This window comes from Typha angustifolia, chromosome 11 (genome assembly GCF_048772165.1).
Source record: "Typha angustifolia cultivar Huaian chromosome 11, ASM4877216v1, whole genome shotgun sequence".
Lineage (NCBI taxonomy): Eukaryota > Viridiplantae > Streptophyta > Magnoliopsida > Poales > Typhaceae > Typha > Typha angustifolia.
Window position 1 is genome coordinate 14,207,907 of NC_133249.1, and position 19,139 is coordinate 14,227,045.

At 35.1% G+C, this 19,139-nt stretch overlaps 1 protein-coding gene across 1 annotated transcript in view; it reads left to right on the forward strand.

Annotated features, from left to right (window-relative positions):
• LOC140771471 (lysine-specific demethylase JMJ17) overlaps nt 1-18,875 on the forward strand; it is a 33,482-nt gene extending 14,607 nt beyond the window's left edge. Inside the window, exons 8-33 of the mRNA XM_073113046.1 lie at nt 772-957; nt 1,777-1,929; nt 2,028-2,219; nt 2,307-2,372; nt 2,865-2,960; nt 3,367-3,453; nt 3,576-3,692; nt 3,792-3,999; nt 4,142-4,206; nt 4,537-4,595; nt 4,690-4,821; nt 4,903-5,062; nt 5,144-5,479; nt 7,024-7,206; nt 7,293-7,354; nt 9,728-9,803; nt 12,263-12,412; nt 12,492-12,625; nt 12,986-13,106; nt 13,178-13,251; nt 15,509-15,653; nt 15,790-15,939; nt 16,484-16,579; nt 16,673-16,768; nt 16,843-17,051; nt 18,510-18,875. Coding sequence (XP_072969147.1) covers nt 772-957; nt 1,777-1,929; nt 2,028-2,219; nt 2,307-2,372; nt 2,865-2,960; nt 3,367-3,453; nt 3,576-3,692; nt 3,792-3,999; nt 4,142-4,206; nt 4,537-4,595; nt 4,690-4,821; nt 4,903-5,062; nt 5,144-5,479; nt 7,024-7,206; nt 7,293-7,354; nt 9,728-9,803; nt 12,263-12,412; nt 12,492-12,625; nt 12,986-13,106; nt 13,178-13,251; nt 15,509-15,653; nt 15,790-15,939; nt 16,484-16,579; nt 16,673-16,768; nt 16,843-17,051; nt 18,510-18,747 — 3,591 coding nt within the window. The 3' untranslated portion in view covers nt 18,748-18,875. The remainder of the gene's footprint in view (nt 1-771; nt 958-1,776; nt 1,930-2,027; nt 2,220-2,306; nt 2,373-2,864; nt 2,961-3,366; nt 3,454-3,575; nt 3,693-3,791; nt 4,000-4,141; nt 4,207-4,536; nt 4,596-4,689; nt 4,822-4,902; nt 5,063-5,143; nt 5,480-7,023; nt 7,207-7,292; nt 7,355-9,727; nt 9,804-12,262; nt 12,413-12,491; nt 12,626-12,985; nt 13,107-13,177; nt 13,252-15,508; nt 15,654-15,789; nt 15,940-16,483; nt 16,580-16,672; nt 16,769-16,842; nt 17,052-18,509) is intronic.
• Nucleotides 18,876-19,139: the final 264 nt, after the last annotated feature.

Consider the following 19,139-nt stretch of genomic DNA (forward strand, 5'->3'; position numbering starts at 1 on the left):
AAGAATTTGGTACCAATATCTAGACGATTGATTTTTGATTGAAAACCAGTTATTGAAGTTTGACAATTCTTTGGAGCCTTTTCGTTCGAGCCGTCCTTAAGCCAGTGCCATATCATAGGCAAATGCCTCAATTGTGCTGACCATGATGATGATGATGATGATGATATTTTGATTTAGCAGACCAAGCACTTGAAAAGTATTTAATACATTCATAACAAAGGTTTTTGAGAAGATAAATGTGTGAAGTGCCTCATGCTCTTCTTCAACTATTTCCTTGTTAGCGCACAAAGCATGTCGGATAGTCTCTGTTCCAATTTTATGCATACGAATGCCATTAGTTAAACTAATATTTTCCTAAAACTGGTGAATGATCTCATAAATTTTTAACTAACCATACAAACATGTTCTTATGAAACTTAATATGGAAATAGATTGTTTCCATTCAAAATGTCAGATATTTGACATTTGAACATTTTGGACATTTAACACAATTTATCTGCATGAATCCAAGAAGTGCCATGGTTAGGTTCCTTTGCTGACATAAGCATCACAACTCCAAATCAGAATGTCGAGGAGTGCCTTCTTGGATATTGCCAACGTCCAACAAAGAGAGCATTATATTCCGTAGCCTTCCAAATTCTGTACTTTCCTAAATAGGCCAATCTTTACTTGATAATAAGATTGTTTAACTCATGGTCTCTGGTTCTAGATAGTTACTAAGATTAGGTAGTTGAAAACATGCATTTACTTCCTTTCATTTTTTGTTTTCAGCACTGGAAGCGTCTTTGTGAATGTAGTCCCAACAACCTTCATCTTCTTTACCGTCACAATCTTGCAGAGCTGGGTGATTTGGCCTGTATTAGCTCTCTCGCCACAGAGGCTAAATTTTCTGAGGTGGCTACAAAGATTGAATTTTCTCAATGGCACCATGTACTTCCTAATAAACCAGGTGCAAAGGTAAGAAAGTTGAACATTTTCTCCTTATGTCTGCTTCTACTTGGCTGATGGCTCATAATGTTGTGACTAGTAAGAGTTGCTATGCAGTTCTTGACTGTAAAGTGATATTGTTCATGCAGTTGCGCATAACTTTTATTAGTTCTTAGTGAAGTTCTTATTATTTAATGACCTAATTTTCAAGAGGATTGGAAGATATAATGGTTCAGTTGTGGTTGAAGGCTTGCAGCGGGAGCAGAACTCCAAAATGGTGGATGAGTGGATCTGGCAATCCCTAACTTTGTTTGAGATCATTTACAATCTATATAATAAACTTCAGGATACAAGACTTCATTTTTTAAGAATTTTAGGTAAAAATTCTGACCATAACGATTTCAAAATTCACTATCGTGATGCTATATAGGAGTATTTCAATAAAAGTTGGTGCTAAGTAAGATCGAGTGTACTGGATGAAGTTCTGCTCTAGCATCTATGAGCGGTAAGGTATTAGGAAATATGGAATGCAATATCATGATCTGTATGAAATGTGATATCATTATCATGATTCACATATGGATTGTGAACTCCTTGAACCAGAGAACTAGGCTGAAAGATTTGGCCTTTGATAGTTGCTATTGGTGAACTAGTAGTATCTTTCATTGTCTGGTTAAGTTCATGTGTACACATTGGTTTAAAATCTTTATCTCTTGGATATCAATAACTTGCGAAGTAGCAGATTCTCCATAGAAGCACTTTCTTTAATTGTTTTTTTTTTGGGGTGTTCTTCCAATTTGTTTATCAGCTCTTCTTGCCTTTGGATAATATGATCTTACTCAAATTCAGGTTAAAGGTGGTCGCATATCTTATGCACAACTAGCGGAAGATTGGCTTTCAAAATCTTACCAAATTCTTGAGATGCCGTTCTCGGATGCTGCTTATAATACTGCCCTAAAGGAAGCTGAGCAATTTCTTTGGGCCAATCATGAGATGGACCCTGTATTTTTCTTTAATCATTATTATGTATTCCATTTAGAAAAGTTTTGACCAATTGATTTCATGCCATGACATATTCTCTTTGGTGCTGCATGTGACAGGTACGTGATATGGCATACAGGTTGATCAAAACTCAGAAGTGGGCATCTAATGTAAAAAATTGCCTGTCCAAAATAGATGATTGCCTTCATTCTAAGAACAAGCATACTGCGAAAGTATCATGTTATGACGTTGAGGAATTGCTGAGTGTTAATCCTATTCCCTGCTGTGAGCCTGGACTTATGAAATTGAAAGTCAGTACATGTAGATTCCTGTAGCTCAGTTCTGTGCATGCAGCAAAACTAATTTTTAACTTTTTAAGCTTTTTATTTACCTTGCAGGCCCATGTGGAGGAGGCAAGTAAGCTTGTTAGCGAAATAAAGTCTGCTCTTTCATCTTGCTTATGTGTAAGTGACCTATTGCAAAATGTTCTCAAGGAAAATTTACTGCTGGAAATCTTTGAGAGGGTAGATCAAAACTGACATAGGAGGATATAGAAAGTGAAAATATGATAACATTTTGATTTAATGGAGAACCTTACTAAATAAAGTTCACTGCAGGAAGATAATTCATATAGTTGATTCCAAATTGTTGAGACTAACTCAATAAAGATTTTATTGCTGTTGTATGCAATATTATTTAAATATTACATAAAAATACTCCGACAGCATTATGCTAATGTCCTATTCTATATAAATGTGATGTAAAGTTAATACAGTTAAATTTTGTGTTAAAGTTCCATTATGTGCTATTAGTCTTTGTATTGTTCTGTGAACTAGTTCAATCTACATTCCTCTTTTCTGATCATATATAGCGTAATGTCACAGATTTATGCTCTTCGTTTTGGAGTCAGTTATAGAATCGCTGATTCTAGTTTCTTTTTGACATCTCTACTCCAGATTGACAAATTGGAAGAATTGTACTCCAGAGCTGCTGAATTTCCCATTAATCTAAGAGAAACGGAAATATTGGCAAATGAGCTTTCTTCTGCAAAGGTACACTTTCCTAATAAAAATATTTAAATTGGGAATAATCTGTCTCTTTTCCTGGATGCTGCTGGTGTATTTCTAGTAGAGTTTGAAGTTGGTCGTTTGTTGGAAGTACTTGTATGACCATTTGCTGATTATAGCATAATTAAATAAGCATAAATGGTTTTGAAAGAGTGATTTAAGTGAATGCTAAGTTCAAGACAGTTCAGTCACCGCCGTGTTATATTTCTAGGAATATCATCAGAGAAGATTGGATTTGGTTGATTTGTAGAATTGAAATAAGAGGGCAATAAATTAGAAGAAAAATAATGGCCGACTCAGATTCTTTGACAATACGTTTCTTTATGCACTATTTTTCATTCTTTCGTTGTGTCCAATGTTTTGGGATCTTAAATTATTCACGGTACCGCAGATTTGGTTGAAAAATGCTTCTGCATGCCTGTCAGAGAAAAAGCCAGATGTCCTTGAAATCAGTGTCCTGAGCACGCTGACATCAGAGGTGCACAGTTATTGTAGCAAGCTCCTACTCTTCTATTTTCTGAAGTGCATTATTTCCATGTTTTTGAAGTATCTGGCAGTTGTCATCTTTTCTGTAATTGACATAATCATGAAATTTAACAGATGCTACAGCTTCATGTTCATCTTCCGGAGATGCAATTGCTTTCAAACTTATGTAGAGAAGCTGACTCATGGAAAATACGGTGTGAAGAGTACCTAAAATGCCCCCATAGATTAAAGGTTGTGATCTTTACTTGTTTGCTACCACCTTTTAGCTTTTTGCAAGAAGTACCTGTATTAAGCTTCAAAATGGTATTTTTTGGTCCTCCAAATCTGCAGGAACTTGAAGATTTTCTGCGGGATGCTGCTATTTTGACATTTAGAATTCCAGAGCTGAATCTCCTGAGGCAATACCACCGAGATGCATGTTCCTGGATTTGCCATGCTAATGATCTTGTGCAAACCATTGAGGGACGGGAAGACTACACAAACATTGTTAAAGAACTATATGGTGTCCTGAATGATGGGGAATCGCTAAGATTACAAGGCATAAGTTGTTGAAATTTTACCATCTCGCTCTTTCCTTTCTTCGGTGCTACCTTTTTGGTAGAAAAGATTAAAATTCTTCTCTAGATTATTATTGTCTAAGAAATATTCTTCCTCTTAACATCTGTTTCTTGTTGATATAGTTGATGAGGTGACTTTGGTCAAGGAAGAACTAAAGAAGTCAATTTGCAGAAAGAAAGCATTGGAGGTATTACTATTCTTTTTTATGCAAAATTTTTATTTATTTCCCTTTACCTTGTTTAATATGTTTTGCTTTTCGGTGTTCTGTTCTGTTCTCTTTCTGTTGCTTGAAGATGCTCTTGATATTTAATGTTTTTAAGCTCCAATATGCGGCATGCTTATCCTCTAAGAATCTCTTTAGGAAACATGTGTACATAAAGTTGCTCATCTCTGGATCTATTTAAATTAACTCTTCAATTATATGGTTTTTGATTCTTAATTTCTTACTGACTTTGTGATGACTCTTTGGTCTTTCGTCTTTGCTAATTTAACAATTTGATTATGCAATTTCTAACAGGCACGCTCTACTCGCATGCCATTGGAGACAATCCAGCAAGTGGTGATGGAGGCTTCATTGTAAGTTTTCGATATTGTGGATTGGTGGTCAATCTTGAGATCTGTTTAATGATGAATTATGAGCTTTGATACCTCACCCTGATTCCCATGCCAGATTAAAAATTAATGAGGAGCTATTGTTCATCGAGATGTCTAGAGTGCTTAAGGCAGCCATTTCTTGGGAAGAAAAGGCTAGGGTTATTCTTGGTCATGCATCTTACATGTCTGAATTTGAGACCCTCATACGGTATACTACTGACTGTTGAACGCTTTATTCTGTTTATGCTGTACTGTAGTATCTTTTTGTCCATTAATGCAATAATTTCAGGTCTTCAGAAGAGATATTTGCTACCCTCCCTTCTCTCGTGAATATAGTGGATGCAGTATCAGTAACTCAGTTATGGATGCATAAATCTCAGCCATACTTGGAGCACAATTTATGTGGTAGGAGAAGAACTGGGCTTTTCCTGAAAGTAGATGACTTAAAGGTTTATATTGCCTCACCAAATCATCTCATCACTTTTCCAATTATTTCTTTCTGATGTACAATATTTTATCTTATTATGCAGGAATTGATTGCTCAATCTAAATGTCTGAAGGTTATTTTAGACATTCCACAAAGACTTGAAATCATTTTAAAGGAACTCCATGGATGGGAGCATGATGCACTTAGTTTATTAGAAGATTCAAAATGTTTGTTGCATTTGCATGATGCTGGTGTCTTAACTGACACTTGTCTTCCAAATAAAATTGAGGAACTACTTGGTAAAGTTAATGTGGCAATAGAAGTTGCACTGTCTCTTGGTTTCGAATTTGAGGAGTTACCTAAACTACGAGATACATCTTTGATGTTGAAATGGATCTTGAGATCCTTGTCTTTCTGGTTCAGGATTCCGTTGCTCATGGTATGTAATTTATTCATAATTTCACATAGCAGCTGCCAGATGTATTTCTTCTTACCTTAAATTATGTCATGTGCTCTTTTGTTCACTATTGTTCTTGCTATTCTGATCATCTGATGTTGATCTAAGGTGTACCCTGATTGATCATATACTACATTTATGGATATTCTTTAGATGACACATCTTCTGCTATTGAATTCAACCATGAATGGTAAAACTGCTAGTTCATTGGAACTTTGAGCATGTACTACACTATATATATTTCTGCGTAAGAGTTTGCAGTCATTTAAATCATCCATTGTCACAGTGGAATTTTTAAAGCATCTGCTGAAAAGATGTAGAGTGTTTGCTATACCAAAAATAATGTAAAAGAATGTTATACAAGATTAGAGTAGTTGGCATGATCTTTCTATCAATAAGTTGTTTTACTGACAATTTCACGTCCTTGTTCCAGACATTGACAGATTTCCTCTTCTTTGAAGGATGGAAAATAATTGGCCATCAATAATTTTGTATTGTTCAAACATATTTTGAAATGCATGTCATTGACTGTATAAATGAGATTTGACTTGGTATGGATGTTCCAACTTCCAAGCATAACTTCATGTACTCATTTTTTCAGTCATGTGCCATGATGCCATCTTCCAGTTATTTCACTCCATTTAGCTGTCAAATGTAGAATTAATTGTATTATTCCTAGGTGAGGCTTTTGTAAATGTAGTTTATGTATGTCAAATTGCTTACACACAGGGAGGTATCTATTTTGAGTAATCATTTGGACATTACAACGCATTACTCACATGCTTCTTTTTGCATGATTGCAACATTGAATTGTACTGGCCATCAAATATTGAGATTGTCAACTTGCTTTTACAGTGCAGTTCTGTGTTTTGATTGCATTGTAGTGGAACAGTCATGTAATCTTTCTCTATCAATGTGTTATTGTTCTTCAATTGTGCCCTCTCTATTCTTTATCTTGATTTCAAATTTCCCTTATTAGTTTACAGATAATAACTTCCTTCTGAATGACTTGAACTACAGGAGTAGCTGGGATTTAGTTATCTGTACTTCTTTTGTTTTTAGTTATATCACTGCATTTTGACCAAGATTATTTCAATATTACTGTACGTCATATTTATTTCGATGTTTTTGATATATTGTGATGATGGATCATTGATTTCTTTGCTACCTTATTTCTCTCTGTAAGTAGAATTTTCCGTTCTATCATCTCGTTTCTTCTTGATTGCTTAGGTGATATGGTATGCAATCTTTGGATTCTAATTCTACCCATCTTTTTTTCATTATTTTATAATTTATATTAATGTCTACAACTTATTATCCCCTTTTTCTTGGCCATGTGAATCACTAACAGTATCATGATTATTCTTTGTTTACATTACCAGTGAAAACATAGATTCATATGCATAGTATCCTTATTGGATTGCAAGATAAATGTGCCAATCATAGTTTTTACTCAGAAGATCCATGGCTGCTTATATTAAATAATTTTTTACCTTTGGTGAACTTGGTCAATTTATGGTATGCAGGAGGTTGATAGCTTGCTTGAAGAAGTTGATCATCTTCCAGCTGAACTTACTGCTAGTAATTTAGCTAGGAAGTTGATTGGAGGAACAAGTTGGCTTAAAAATGCACTCATCCTAATTCCAGATCCTCAAATCCGTAAAAGATGCAAATTGGAGGATCTAGACAATGCCTTAGGAGAAAATCAGGTTTGTTCATTTTGAATTTCCCTCTGAATTTTCAGGGGTGCGGAAAACTTACTTATTACTTCACAACATATGAATTAATGTTGCAGGAGATTGTTATCGTGTATCCTATGGTGGTTTCCATTCTTCTGAATGCCATTGAGAAACACAAGTTAGTTTCTAGTTCCCTATGCATATTCTCTATTTAGTAAGAATTTTTTTGCAAATTTCAAGTCTTGACTTATTTATCTGCCTCAAATTGGCTTTATATATGTCTGCTTGTTTGGAAACTAACTATATTATAGATAGCTGATTTCTAATTCTTGATGAATACTTCTTTGGATTTACTTCTAGTAGTTTTTCGCAAGGTTCAATGAATAGTAAGAATTTTTTTGCAAATTTCAAGTCTCGACTTATTTATCTGCCTCAAATTGGTTTTATATATGTAGCTATACTAAGTGCTTGTTTGGAAACTAACTATATTATAGATAGCTGATTTCTAATTCTTGATGAACACTTCTTTGGATTTACTTCTAGTAGGTTTTCGCAAGGTTCGATGAATTGGGATCAGGATCGTCCTTTCAAAAAAACAATACGTATCGGCTGGATTGGCCATATTGGTCGCCTAAATCGGATTAGACTTTTTAATTATTTAAAATTCTAAATATTATTTAAAATGTAGAAAACTTCTAAAAATTTAGAAAGAATTATAAAAAATAAGAAAAATAAAGAAAAAAAAACTATGGTATAGTGAAAACTGAAAAGAAGAAGAGATTAAAAAGAGAGTGAGTGGAAGAAAACCAAACAAAAGAAAGAAAAACTATGGTGCAGTGAAGAAAGAAGAAAAGCGAAAAAAAAAGAGTGGAAGAGATGAGAAAAACTGAGAGAAAAATAAAGAAATAAAAAAAAAATAGATACTGGAGTTTGTAGGAGTTCGTTGGAGCTAGATTTTTCCTTAAGAGAAACAATGACTATATAGAAAGGAGAGAAAAAGAGATAAAAAAATGAGAGAGAAAGAAAAAGAGAAAGTGAGAAGAAAGAGGGAAAGAGAGAAAGAGTGAGAGAATTCGGATCGGGTCTGGTCTGGATCGTGATCAAGTTCAGCAGAACCCCATTCGCGATTTGGCAAACCAAGGTTTTTCGTAATTCATAAATTTTTGTGTGAGGCTTTAGATGAGTGGGTTTTATTTGGGGTTGTGACTGGATGAGACCTGAGCTGGACTCTCTAAACTCCAATTTGGAGTTATTCATGTAAGTTTTGGGCAGGTACAGACATGATTTGGATCTCATTGGAGTCTATTAAACTATAAAATATAAAAATCACTGTTCTCCAAAAGCTTAAGTTTTTAGAGTAATTAGTGAGTTCATATGCTATTAGAGCCAGAGATTATGGGTTCAAATCCTATCATGCTTATTTTTGTTTGAAAATATAAAACTCTATTCATTTAGGTTAAATCCACTTTTTGGGCCCATTAAAATAGTTTAGCTCAGAAGTGAGGGGGAGTATTAGAATGTAAAATATAAAAGTCACCGATTTCTAATAGCTTAAGCTTTTAGAGTAATTAGTAAGTTAATAGAGTTAATTAAGAAATGTGTTGTCTGAATGTAAAAACCTTCTAATGATGGCATTGGTGTCATGTTGATCTCAAACCACATATTTCTTGGTTCTTAATTTCTAGATTTATTTGTTCATTCTCTTAGTAAATTGGAAATCTCCTTTTAGGTTTGTTTTTAGAGATTTGGCTTTTTGTTTCATGATACCTATTTCTCAGCATAACTCCTGGTTTGACTATATGAATAAGATATTGACTGTACTTGAAATTAATATAGAATAAGTAAAAAAAGAAATGAAAAACCATTGAGGTGGATTGGTGGTGTTCCTAGAGGGGATGGACCTAGAACTTGTAATAGCAAACAAAAGTTAGGTTTAGTTATAGAGGATCTTTTATGTGAGAATCAGTTATGATGGTTTCAATGTGTCACATTGCACCAGTATGATGGAGTGTTTTTAGTCAAATAGAAGATTCCTTGGTTGGACAAGAACCAAAACTAGCATGATCAGTAACAGAGGATGTAATAATGCTTGATTTGAGGCAGGCTCTTGCACATAGAAATGAATGGAGAAAGATTATCCATGTGACCTACTCCAAATTGTTGGGATAAAGGCTTTGGTTGTTATCATTTTTGGAAGGTTAAATCTAGTTGATTATCTTTTAGAAGAGTTTGTAAAACATTACTCTGGATAATTTTCTCTCACAAATGATGAAACTTAATTAGGTATTCAAGAAACAAACTTCCGTGAGTACATGTTTGATGTATCATAGGCAGATTGAGAAGTTGTTCTATAGGGTTTAGTTGAACTGCATAAAATAACACCTTAAGACGGATCAATCGCTTGACATGGTTCTAAATAGAAGTTGACTGCTGCTGTACAGTCGAATGGAAGCTATCATGACCAGCTTATTTTATATTAGCTTCAGGCATTTTCTTTTCACTTTAGCCTTTTGCATTCTCCTTATATGTAACACCATATTTCATTTTCCAGATCCTGGATAGAGCAGTGCCACTCTTTCTTTGAGTTGCCTGGCCAACAGTCTTGGGCTTTTCTAGCAAAACTCAAGGTACGTTTATTTCCACTACTTTTGACATTAAAGGTCATCTTGTTTATTTTCTATATTTGTAGTATTCCAGTCACCAATTCCATAGAGTTTGGAAGCTATGTCAGTCCTTCATTGTGTGCTTTGAGAGTTCTGACATTAAAGGTTGTTTTTGACTTTAGACCTCTCATAGCTAAATATCATCACATACTCAATTTCTATTTGCAAATAAAGCTCTTCCAGTTTATGTCTACACCACATTTCAAGTTAAAAAGGGAGGTTTACATTTTGACTGCATAACTACAAGCCCATATCACTTAACATCCCTCAAGAATTTTTTATAACAATTTGACCCCTCCACTGTCATATTTCAGCAAATTAGTCCTTCCTTTAATCTTCGGTTAAGATTTAATTTTATGGAAATAACTAGTGTGACGAGCACATGACTTCTAATTATGTTTTATTCACCGAAGTGCCCTTACCTTCTTTCTTCTCTCAGTCGCATTCTTCTATCGTTAACCCCAAATCCCTATCTTTTATCATCTCTTCATCATCTTCTTCCTCTGACCTAATTTTAATACTGTATCTCTTTCTTCACCATATCCATCATTTATTACCGTTTTACTTATTTTATTCTCTAACCTAATCCCAAAATCAGCATCTTCTTCTTCCTCCATCCTTTTTCCTCCATTTCTATATCATCTCTTTCTTCTCTCCTACAAAACTTGGTTCTTTTTCTTTGCTCCATCTTTCCATCATCTTTGTTCTCAAATCTAATCCTAAATCCCATTTCATATTTTTCCTCCATCTCTTTCACATCTTCATTCTCTAAATTGTTCCTAAAACCAATCTTGTCTTCCTCTTCTCAGTTAAGCTCGTTAAGTTTAAAAAAGAAATTCAGTTTGTTTTATTAATAGTGTTAAGGGCTTCATGATATTTGATAGTTGATGTGGTTCAAATTGTACGGAGAAAGTTCTGAAGGGTTGCTAACTGATAATATCATATGTTGAGGAGGTCAAATCGTAACTCTCCCTTAAAGAAATTATTTATCATCTACTGTTCCCATGATTGTCAATCTTAATGTAGGGTACATGCTCAAAATGGTATAGCATAGATCCTGGGAACATTTTGAGCAGAAACACATATGCTATACTTGATCTCTTCACATGGCTTCTATAACTTAAAAGTTGGGCCCATGAAGTGTTATATCTTATATTCATGGCTCTTGTAGCTTACTCCATAGTCCATACTGAGGTAAAAGCTTCACTACTATATGTTATGGTGCTCGTGTGAGAATCAATCTCTGCTTATATGTGAGAAATTTTGTTTCATGGTTCTGCTGTGGATGTTTTTTTTAAAATAGTTGGCGTTGTTGGCCTCTGATTCTGTTGTTTTGAGACTTAATGTACTGGAATCCTCCTTTCTCATTTCCAAGCAGTAGATCCTCATATAAAGTTTCATTTATTAATTGAAGGTGGGTCTATCAAAAGCGAGCCGAATCTGTAGAGATCCTTTTTTATTTTTTGCTTTCTTTTTCTTTTGCGTGATTTTTGATCTTTCTTTTCTTCTTATGCATTCTTCATTAGGTACATGAAGTCTAACTTGTAACTCTCTTGTCATTCCTTATTAAGCTACCTGCCGGAAGCTAACTCTTATGCATAATAATCGCTTAAGATTCATTTGAGATTATGGAGTGAAATAAATATTTTCATTGTTGATAGCACTTTGATTTCAAGTCAGAATCTTTGCTCCGGAACTAGGTAAAATCATCTTTTTATTTACAATACTGTTGATAATGGTTTTGTGTATTGTTTTATTGCCGATGTTTCTCATTTGTATGCTAACCTTTTCAACCTTGGAACGTAGTCAAATTACTGAATGATGGTGAGCTTACATGATTTCTGTATGTGAAAAAGTTATCTATCATATGGAAATCTAATTACAGAGGGCATAATACTCCACGCACTGCAATAACCTCAAGTACTAACTAATCTTTGCATGGAAATTGGTTGATGCCTATGGTATCATGCCTTTAAAGCTAGTAAAAGATAGTTTTTTCCCCAAGTTTGATCTTTGGTTAATTTGACAATTTATAATGCATGACAGCTATGATTGGTATAAGTAAGTATCTGAATGTTTTTCAATCCCTTTTAACTGGTGTTATCCTCATGTACCTGAAAAATGGATGCCAGTATGCCACCAATAAAGTGTCCTGTTTATTCTTTTTTATGCTTTAATTGTTATACATTTGATTCCTTTTCAGTTTTCTTCATTTCCACAAGAATATATTTGTTATGAATCCCCTCTATAACCACCAGTATGAATTGATTACTGTTCGAAGTATACTAGGTGGTGAAAATGCATTATTGAGTTTGATTGAAAATGCCAACTCTATGTTCCTCATAATATTTGCCTCTGAAAGATTACATTGACCTTTGCAAATATTTTCTTGTGAAATATGCTCATCCTTCATTTCATGGCAGGAAAGTGGCCAAGCTGATGCTCTTGATTGTCTTGAGATGGAGAAGGTAATCTTAGAGGTTGAAAAGATTGAGAAATGGAAGTTGCGGTGTCATGACCTTATGCAGTCATCTGTTGGTGATATTGGTGCTCTGTCCATTGAGCTTGTAAAAGTGGGTTATCTTAATTTCTATCCTAATCCTGGTAAGGAATTCTTTCTGGAACTTAGATTTCTTAATTATGCATTGTCAGATCAAAATATCTCTGGATAAGGCTCTGTGCATATATGCTGGATCAAGGGCTTGTATGACAAGAACCTTTGGTGTATGCTGTCCAAATGATTTAGACGATGAAAAAGTATATACATGCCTGACATGTGAGGATCGGTAAGATACTTAACTTCGTCAGCCTGGCAATTCTGTTATCTGCAAATTGATTTTTCTTTCAAGCTGCAATTTTGTGCAGTGACTGTAACAGACATATTCTACACGTTTCGAATCACAGAATATCTTGTTCTGGTACATATGTATCTTGTGTTTCTGGAAATGTATCGTAATGCTAACCTTGATTTGCTGATCAATTTGGAGAAGTTTAACTAGAATATAAACTAGTAGTCCGTTTTAATTATGTCCTGGTGATTAACTATGATAACTGCACTGTGGCTACTGATTAGTAATTTATTTAGATATATTTGGATTATTTTGGACTTTGAATGCTTTTGATTGATTTAAGTGTGACATCGGCAGGTATCATTTCTCATGTGGAGAGCCACCACTTGCTATTGCAGGAGAGGCAAATGAATACGTGTGTTCCTTTTGCCTCTATGTAGAAAGTGGAGATGCATCACTTAATGGAATACAAACATCGGTAAGTTCTTTGAAATCCTAAACTAGTTGCGAAGAGGTGTTTCTAATATCTGTATCTCTGAATTGCTGCAGATATGCAGTGGGAATCGTCCTGAATTTAACTCATTCATTGAGCTCCTATCTGTTGCAGATGGTTTCTGTACTAGGTAATGAAAATATTGATGTATTTGATGTCTATAGTGCATCAATAACTGCCACTTTTCTGCTATGTATTAATGTTTTAAGCAATAATGGTCGTGCCACAGGCACAAACTGTGCTGCTGCACTTGCTTACCGTGCCATAAGAGAGAAAAAAATGTAAGGGACTACTCACCTTCGCCGTCGCCGCTCGCCATTTGCTTGAGTTTACAACCCACCCTCGTCGGGTGTCCTAGCCCGAGAGAGAGAGAGAGAGAGAGAGAGAGAGAGAGAGAGAGAGAGAGAGAGAGAGAGAGAGAGAGAGAGAGAGAGTTATTAATTAAAAACTTAAGTTGCGGATTCGTATCCTCTCTTGACCTTCTTCCCTCCCTCAAGCTAGGGTATTTGATGGGGGTGTGAGCTCGAGAGAGCGACTTGGCGAGCGGCAATCGGCGATGATAAGTTTGTCGACGAGGTTAATGACGAGCGGCAAAGCTATCAAGAGGGGTGTCGTGTCGTGCCACATGCTGGTATGCCGTCGGCATAGTATGTGGCGTGCGGCATCCCTCGTGCTACGTGCTAGTACTACGCCGGCATGGCCATCCATGGTTTCAACTTTCAAGTGCATGACATATAGACAACCACTCTCTAAATATGGGTTTTTCTTTTTCTAAGAGCCATTTTGAACCTTCTAAGCTAATCGAATAATCGAGTGTTTAGTTTACATCAAATATAAAAATGTTATTTGTATGTGACATGCGTGCTATGACACATATATGTTTAGTACACATACACAAGGATATATTTATAGGGTTTTTTACACACTTTAATAACCGATATTTAGAAAGTAGAAACTTTTGGTACTTTTATAAATGTGACAAGAAAGATATGAAGTATCAGATTTAATCTACATTATTTAAAATATCTGTTTTACCATCAAAATAGTAGGTGGCCATTCAAAGATGCCACTCAAAGAAGACAAAATAATATTACTTTTAGCCTCACAGAATGTCATAATGTTCTTTGGACATTGGGACCTATATTTTAAATATACTTTGAAAAACATCATTTTATTTAGCATATTTGCAATTTGACTTCATTTGTTTTTCAGATATGCTTCTAAATGTCATATCAAGTTGTCATTAATAATATTGGTAAATAGTAATGTAACTTCTTTTGACTAAAATACCCTTCTTCCTCTTCTTCAGCTTTTGTTAAAAGAAAAAAATATAAAGGGCATTATTGTCAATTAATTGAATATATAAAGATTATTCCAATGGACTATGCATTAAGTTTTTCTTAAAAAAACTTGGAAAAGGAGTTGAAACGAAATTATGTGAATAAAGGGGGGTTTTCATAATAAGGGTAAAATGCAGGTGTAGTTTTAAAAGCAACAACATAGGTGGTGTGGTGGTGGGTAAACCTACTGTGGTTGGACAACATATTGGCTGCATAAGTAGACCACGTATCCATATCTGCTTGCATATAGACCTCTTATGCACTGCATATTCACATGTCTGCATATGCATTACTGTTAATATACTTGATTGATCAGAGGATTATATGATGATCATGTTCTTGGATAGTTTTGGATGAAAATAATTCTCCATATGCTGTATAGCTAATTTTTTAACATATTTATTAGTATATTATTGAAAGAATGGGTAAAATATTATGTATTTAGACTAGTATGAATAATTTTTTAATATCTATTGCTAGATCACATAGGTACCCACCTATGTGACCAGCATACCATGTATGTGGCCTATGCGCTATGTGGTCACATCCTGTGGGTGCCTTGTACAATAAATGTATGTAGTAAAGGTAAAGTCTTATGATATTCTAGGAGGATTTGTAGTGGCATTTTTGATAGACCATCTAAAAATGATATTCCGGTGAATGCAGAGTATGATATTTCACAACTTTTGACATTTGTGGAATATTGCCAATATTTTTTTGATTAATTATGATATTTTGAAGAATGCTTAGTTAATTTTTGATATGTTGGGGGTAGTGATATGTAGAAAACACTATATGTATATGATTGTGTATATATTCTTGTTCGGGTCATGGGAACAAACTCTCCAGTGAAGGTTTTTTGGGCTACATCATGCCTTCTCTAAACCATGCGTTGGTAGGAACCTCATGCCTTGGGATACCCTTTGAATTGCAATATGTAACATAATGTGCCTACTTTCCATCGAAAAGTTATTTTGTTAGATAGCAGGACTATTTAGATTTGTATCTCTTTCTTTTTTTCCTTATCTTTCTTTTTCTTTTTTGCAGGATTGAGGAATTGGATTTGGTAGAAGAAATTGTTAAACAAGCTCAGAAATGCAAGTCATACTTGACGCAAATAGTGGATCGTGCTATTTCTTACCATGGTAAAGATCTGGGTATTATCTCAGAAAGCCTTTTTCTTGCTTTGAAGGTGATTTTTTTTTCTCATGCTCCCTCACATGTTCTACTTCTCTGTTTTTATACTGTCTGCTTTGTGATAGACCTACAAATAGTTGAATGCTTTCTTAGCTCGTATGTGCTTCTGGTTTGTGAATGTCATTCTATAGGCAATGGCGGTTGCTGGAGTATATGATAAGCAAGACAGTTGCAACCTTGAGTCAGCATTGACTAGAAACTCATGGAAAATCAGAATCAAGAAATTGCTGAAGGGTTCTAGAAAACCAAACATCCAACAAATTCAGCATCTTGAGAAGGAGGTAGTATAAAGTCTACTTGTTAGTTTATAGTCTAGTTCCTAGTGCACGCTGTATTTAGTGTCTTAATTGTCTTTTGCAAACATATGAGATCACAATTTTTAGAAATAGATATTTAGAAGACAGATTCTCATGAAATAATTGATAGTATTGGGATCATGCTATTCTGCTTGTCTTAGTTGGAGCTTTACAATATGACCAGACATTTGTTTGACCTTTCTTTTGCCTTTCATGAAATCTTTGAAGTTTTATATTTCTCATTGTTTCTTTTTATTACAATAATGCAACTACCCATCCCGGCGATTTGATCTGTCCTAAGCAGCTACTTGTAGTCATATCTTCATCTTCTGTTTAGTATTGAGGGGGTTTGCATGGTCCTTGATGGTTGATGCTGTAAAATCGTTAACTGAATAAGATAACTTTCTGGATTCCATTGAAATTCTTCGAAAAAACTTTAGTATATGTCAATCCAGTGCTTGTTTGGTTGTAATAATGTATTTGTTGATTGTTCATAAACTTTTGAAGCTTATCCATGCTGATGTTGCAGGGTTCAGCTTTAGGTATACCATCTGAAGACCATTTCATGGTGGAAATTACTAAAGTAAGGCAGATTTGTCTGCGGTGGTTAGAGAATGTTAAAAAGGTAAAAATAAAAGAGTTAAATCTTTATGCCAGAAAAACTTCATCAGATAAACATCTAGTCATCTAGATTTGACTAATACATGCCGTTATTCAGGTTATATCCGATTCAGGGGAACTTGCTCTAAGTAAAGTGTATGAACTTATTAGTGAAGGTGAAGATTTGCCTTGCCTTTTCGAAAAGGAATTGAAGGTATACATATTGATGCTAGAACTGTCTTTAGAATTGCCTAGTCATCTGGTCTGATCTTTTTCCCTTCTGTGCAGCTATTAAGAGCTCGTAGCATTCTTTATTGCATTTGCCGGAAGCCTTATGATCAGAAGGCCATGATTGCTTGTGACCAGTGTGACGAGTGGTACCACTTTGATTGCATTAATTTGTATGAGTCTGCTCCAAAGACGTTCTTTTGTCCTGCATGCCACCCTGTTAATGGAGAGCTCATATCATTTCCAAGTTCAGCATCCCTAGAAGAAAGGTAGAGCTTTTTCTGGTTTCATGTAAGTTTGTCATTATAATTTTTTTTTAGTTTAGTTCAGTAAAATAAGTTTTGGCATCTAGTGGAGTACTGGTTGTTAGAGGTGTAAAGAAGTCAAGTTCAAGCAAGCTGTACTCAGCCTACAAGTAACTCAGCTTGAGCTTGGCTTGGTCTAATATAGAGCCTGCTCAAGTTTGAGTCACTAACTTCCTCTTCACCAAGATGCAAAGATGATGATGCTTGGAGGGAGATGGTACAACCAAATAAAGTTTTAAGGAGAGAGCGAGGCAGGTTTGGCAGTTGTCTCTGAATGACTCTAAGACAAGAAAAGGCAGTGACAATAGGCAACGATGGCCACCATGGCAAATCTTGCAGCACCCAAGGGTCTCCATTGCATAGCAGCGCACAGAGACGGTAGAAAAACGAGTAGTTGAAGAGATAGGGAGAGATGATGTTGTTAAACATGGAAAGGTGGGTAAGGGAGATATATAGTGTTTTGTGGGTTCCCAGGAGGACAGATTTTGAGCAGTAATGATTTCTTATCTCTTTTCTGTTGATTAGAGTAGTTGCTCATGCACCTAGTAAAAGGTTTTCGAGCAAGGTGGCAAGTTTTACTGTATGAGCTAGTAGCTACCTAAGTTATATGAGGTAAAGATTTTATGTATGACCTAGGCTTACTGACAACATACTGGCGAGGGACCCAGAGAGGCAGAGACTAATGATTGCTTCCACATGGTTGCATTTAATTCTGTGCTTCTCTGTATTGACACATGTTCTTATATATTAATATATTATACCTTCTGAATAGTTAAGACATACCAAGACTTTTTTTAGCTGAGTTTGAGCAAGCTGAGCTCAACTTGATTAGCAGAAGAGCTAAAAAAATTGGCTCTAGTTGGATCCTAGCTGAGCTCCAGAGGCTTGTTCCCATTGACATCCTCAAAACTCTGTAATCTATATTTCTGGATGCAAACCACCACATTGAACATAATGCAAAAGGCATGGCCAACTAACTTGAGCATGATCTATTCATCTAATTGATAGTGAGCTACTCCATGTTTAATCATTTACTTCTATGCTGATATGGTGTTGAATAGATAAAGCCTAGAAGAACTTGAGAACTTGTGCAGAAAGTTTAAGAGGCCCAAGAAACAAGGATAATATTGTAGGTTACCTGCATTTCCATCTTGCAAAAGAGTTAATCAGGAACACAACATTTTCTTATGATTATTAAAGTAGGTATTGATGCTTTAGTTTGTTTACAGGAGTACCAGTTGGTTTAAATGCTTGACATGGAATTGTAGATAATTAACTAATTTTTTATCTACAGTTTGAATATTGTGTTGTATGGCCCTCACATTGGGACGCCTGATTCATAGATTGAAAATTGTAGTTCTTCTGCTATTTCTGTTGGATGCCCAAGATGATCTTTCTTGCTTCAATAAATGCATTTTGCAGATTAAGGACTGATGAAGAACCTCATACACCTCCAGCCTGCTATAATGAATCAAGTAGTAATGAATCAAAAAGAAAACAACTCAAGGACATTATTCCTACCTCACAGAAAAAGGTGCAAGTAAGAATTGATTTGGTTGAGCTTTTGAGATGTTATGGTGAAATTGATATTTTGTGGAGAGAGAACAAAAGGCCTCTCCAAAGAACAGCTAGAAGGCGTAAATTTGAGAGCATTTCTTGAACTTTTTTTCAACATGTAATGATGTAAATGCATAAACCTCCTTTCTTTTGTTAGTTCCATTATTTATTCTTTTTGCCATTGATATGTCAGTGGTTTGATCAACAATAAGATATTAAGTTGTAAATTCACCTTGTCTTCACTTACTTTAGACTAGGCATTTATTTACATGGGTACGCCTACATGAAGGACTTTATTTAACTGTATATATTTGACTACTATGCCGCTTTATTTGTTGAAGAATTATCTCTATCTTTGCCGTCCATGTAACTAGTAGTATGAAGGGGGGAAAGAAAAGTCTTTCCTTTTATTTCTGTCTTGGTGCTCTTAGTACCCCATCCATTCCTGTTCTTCATTGCTTACAATCCTTGACCTTCTGCATATTCTGTGGTATT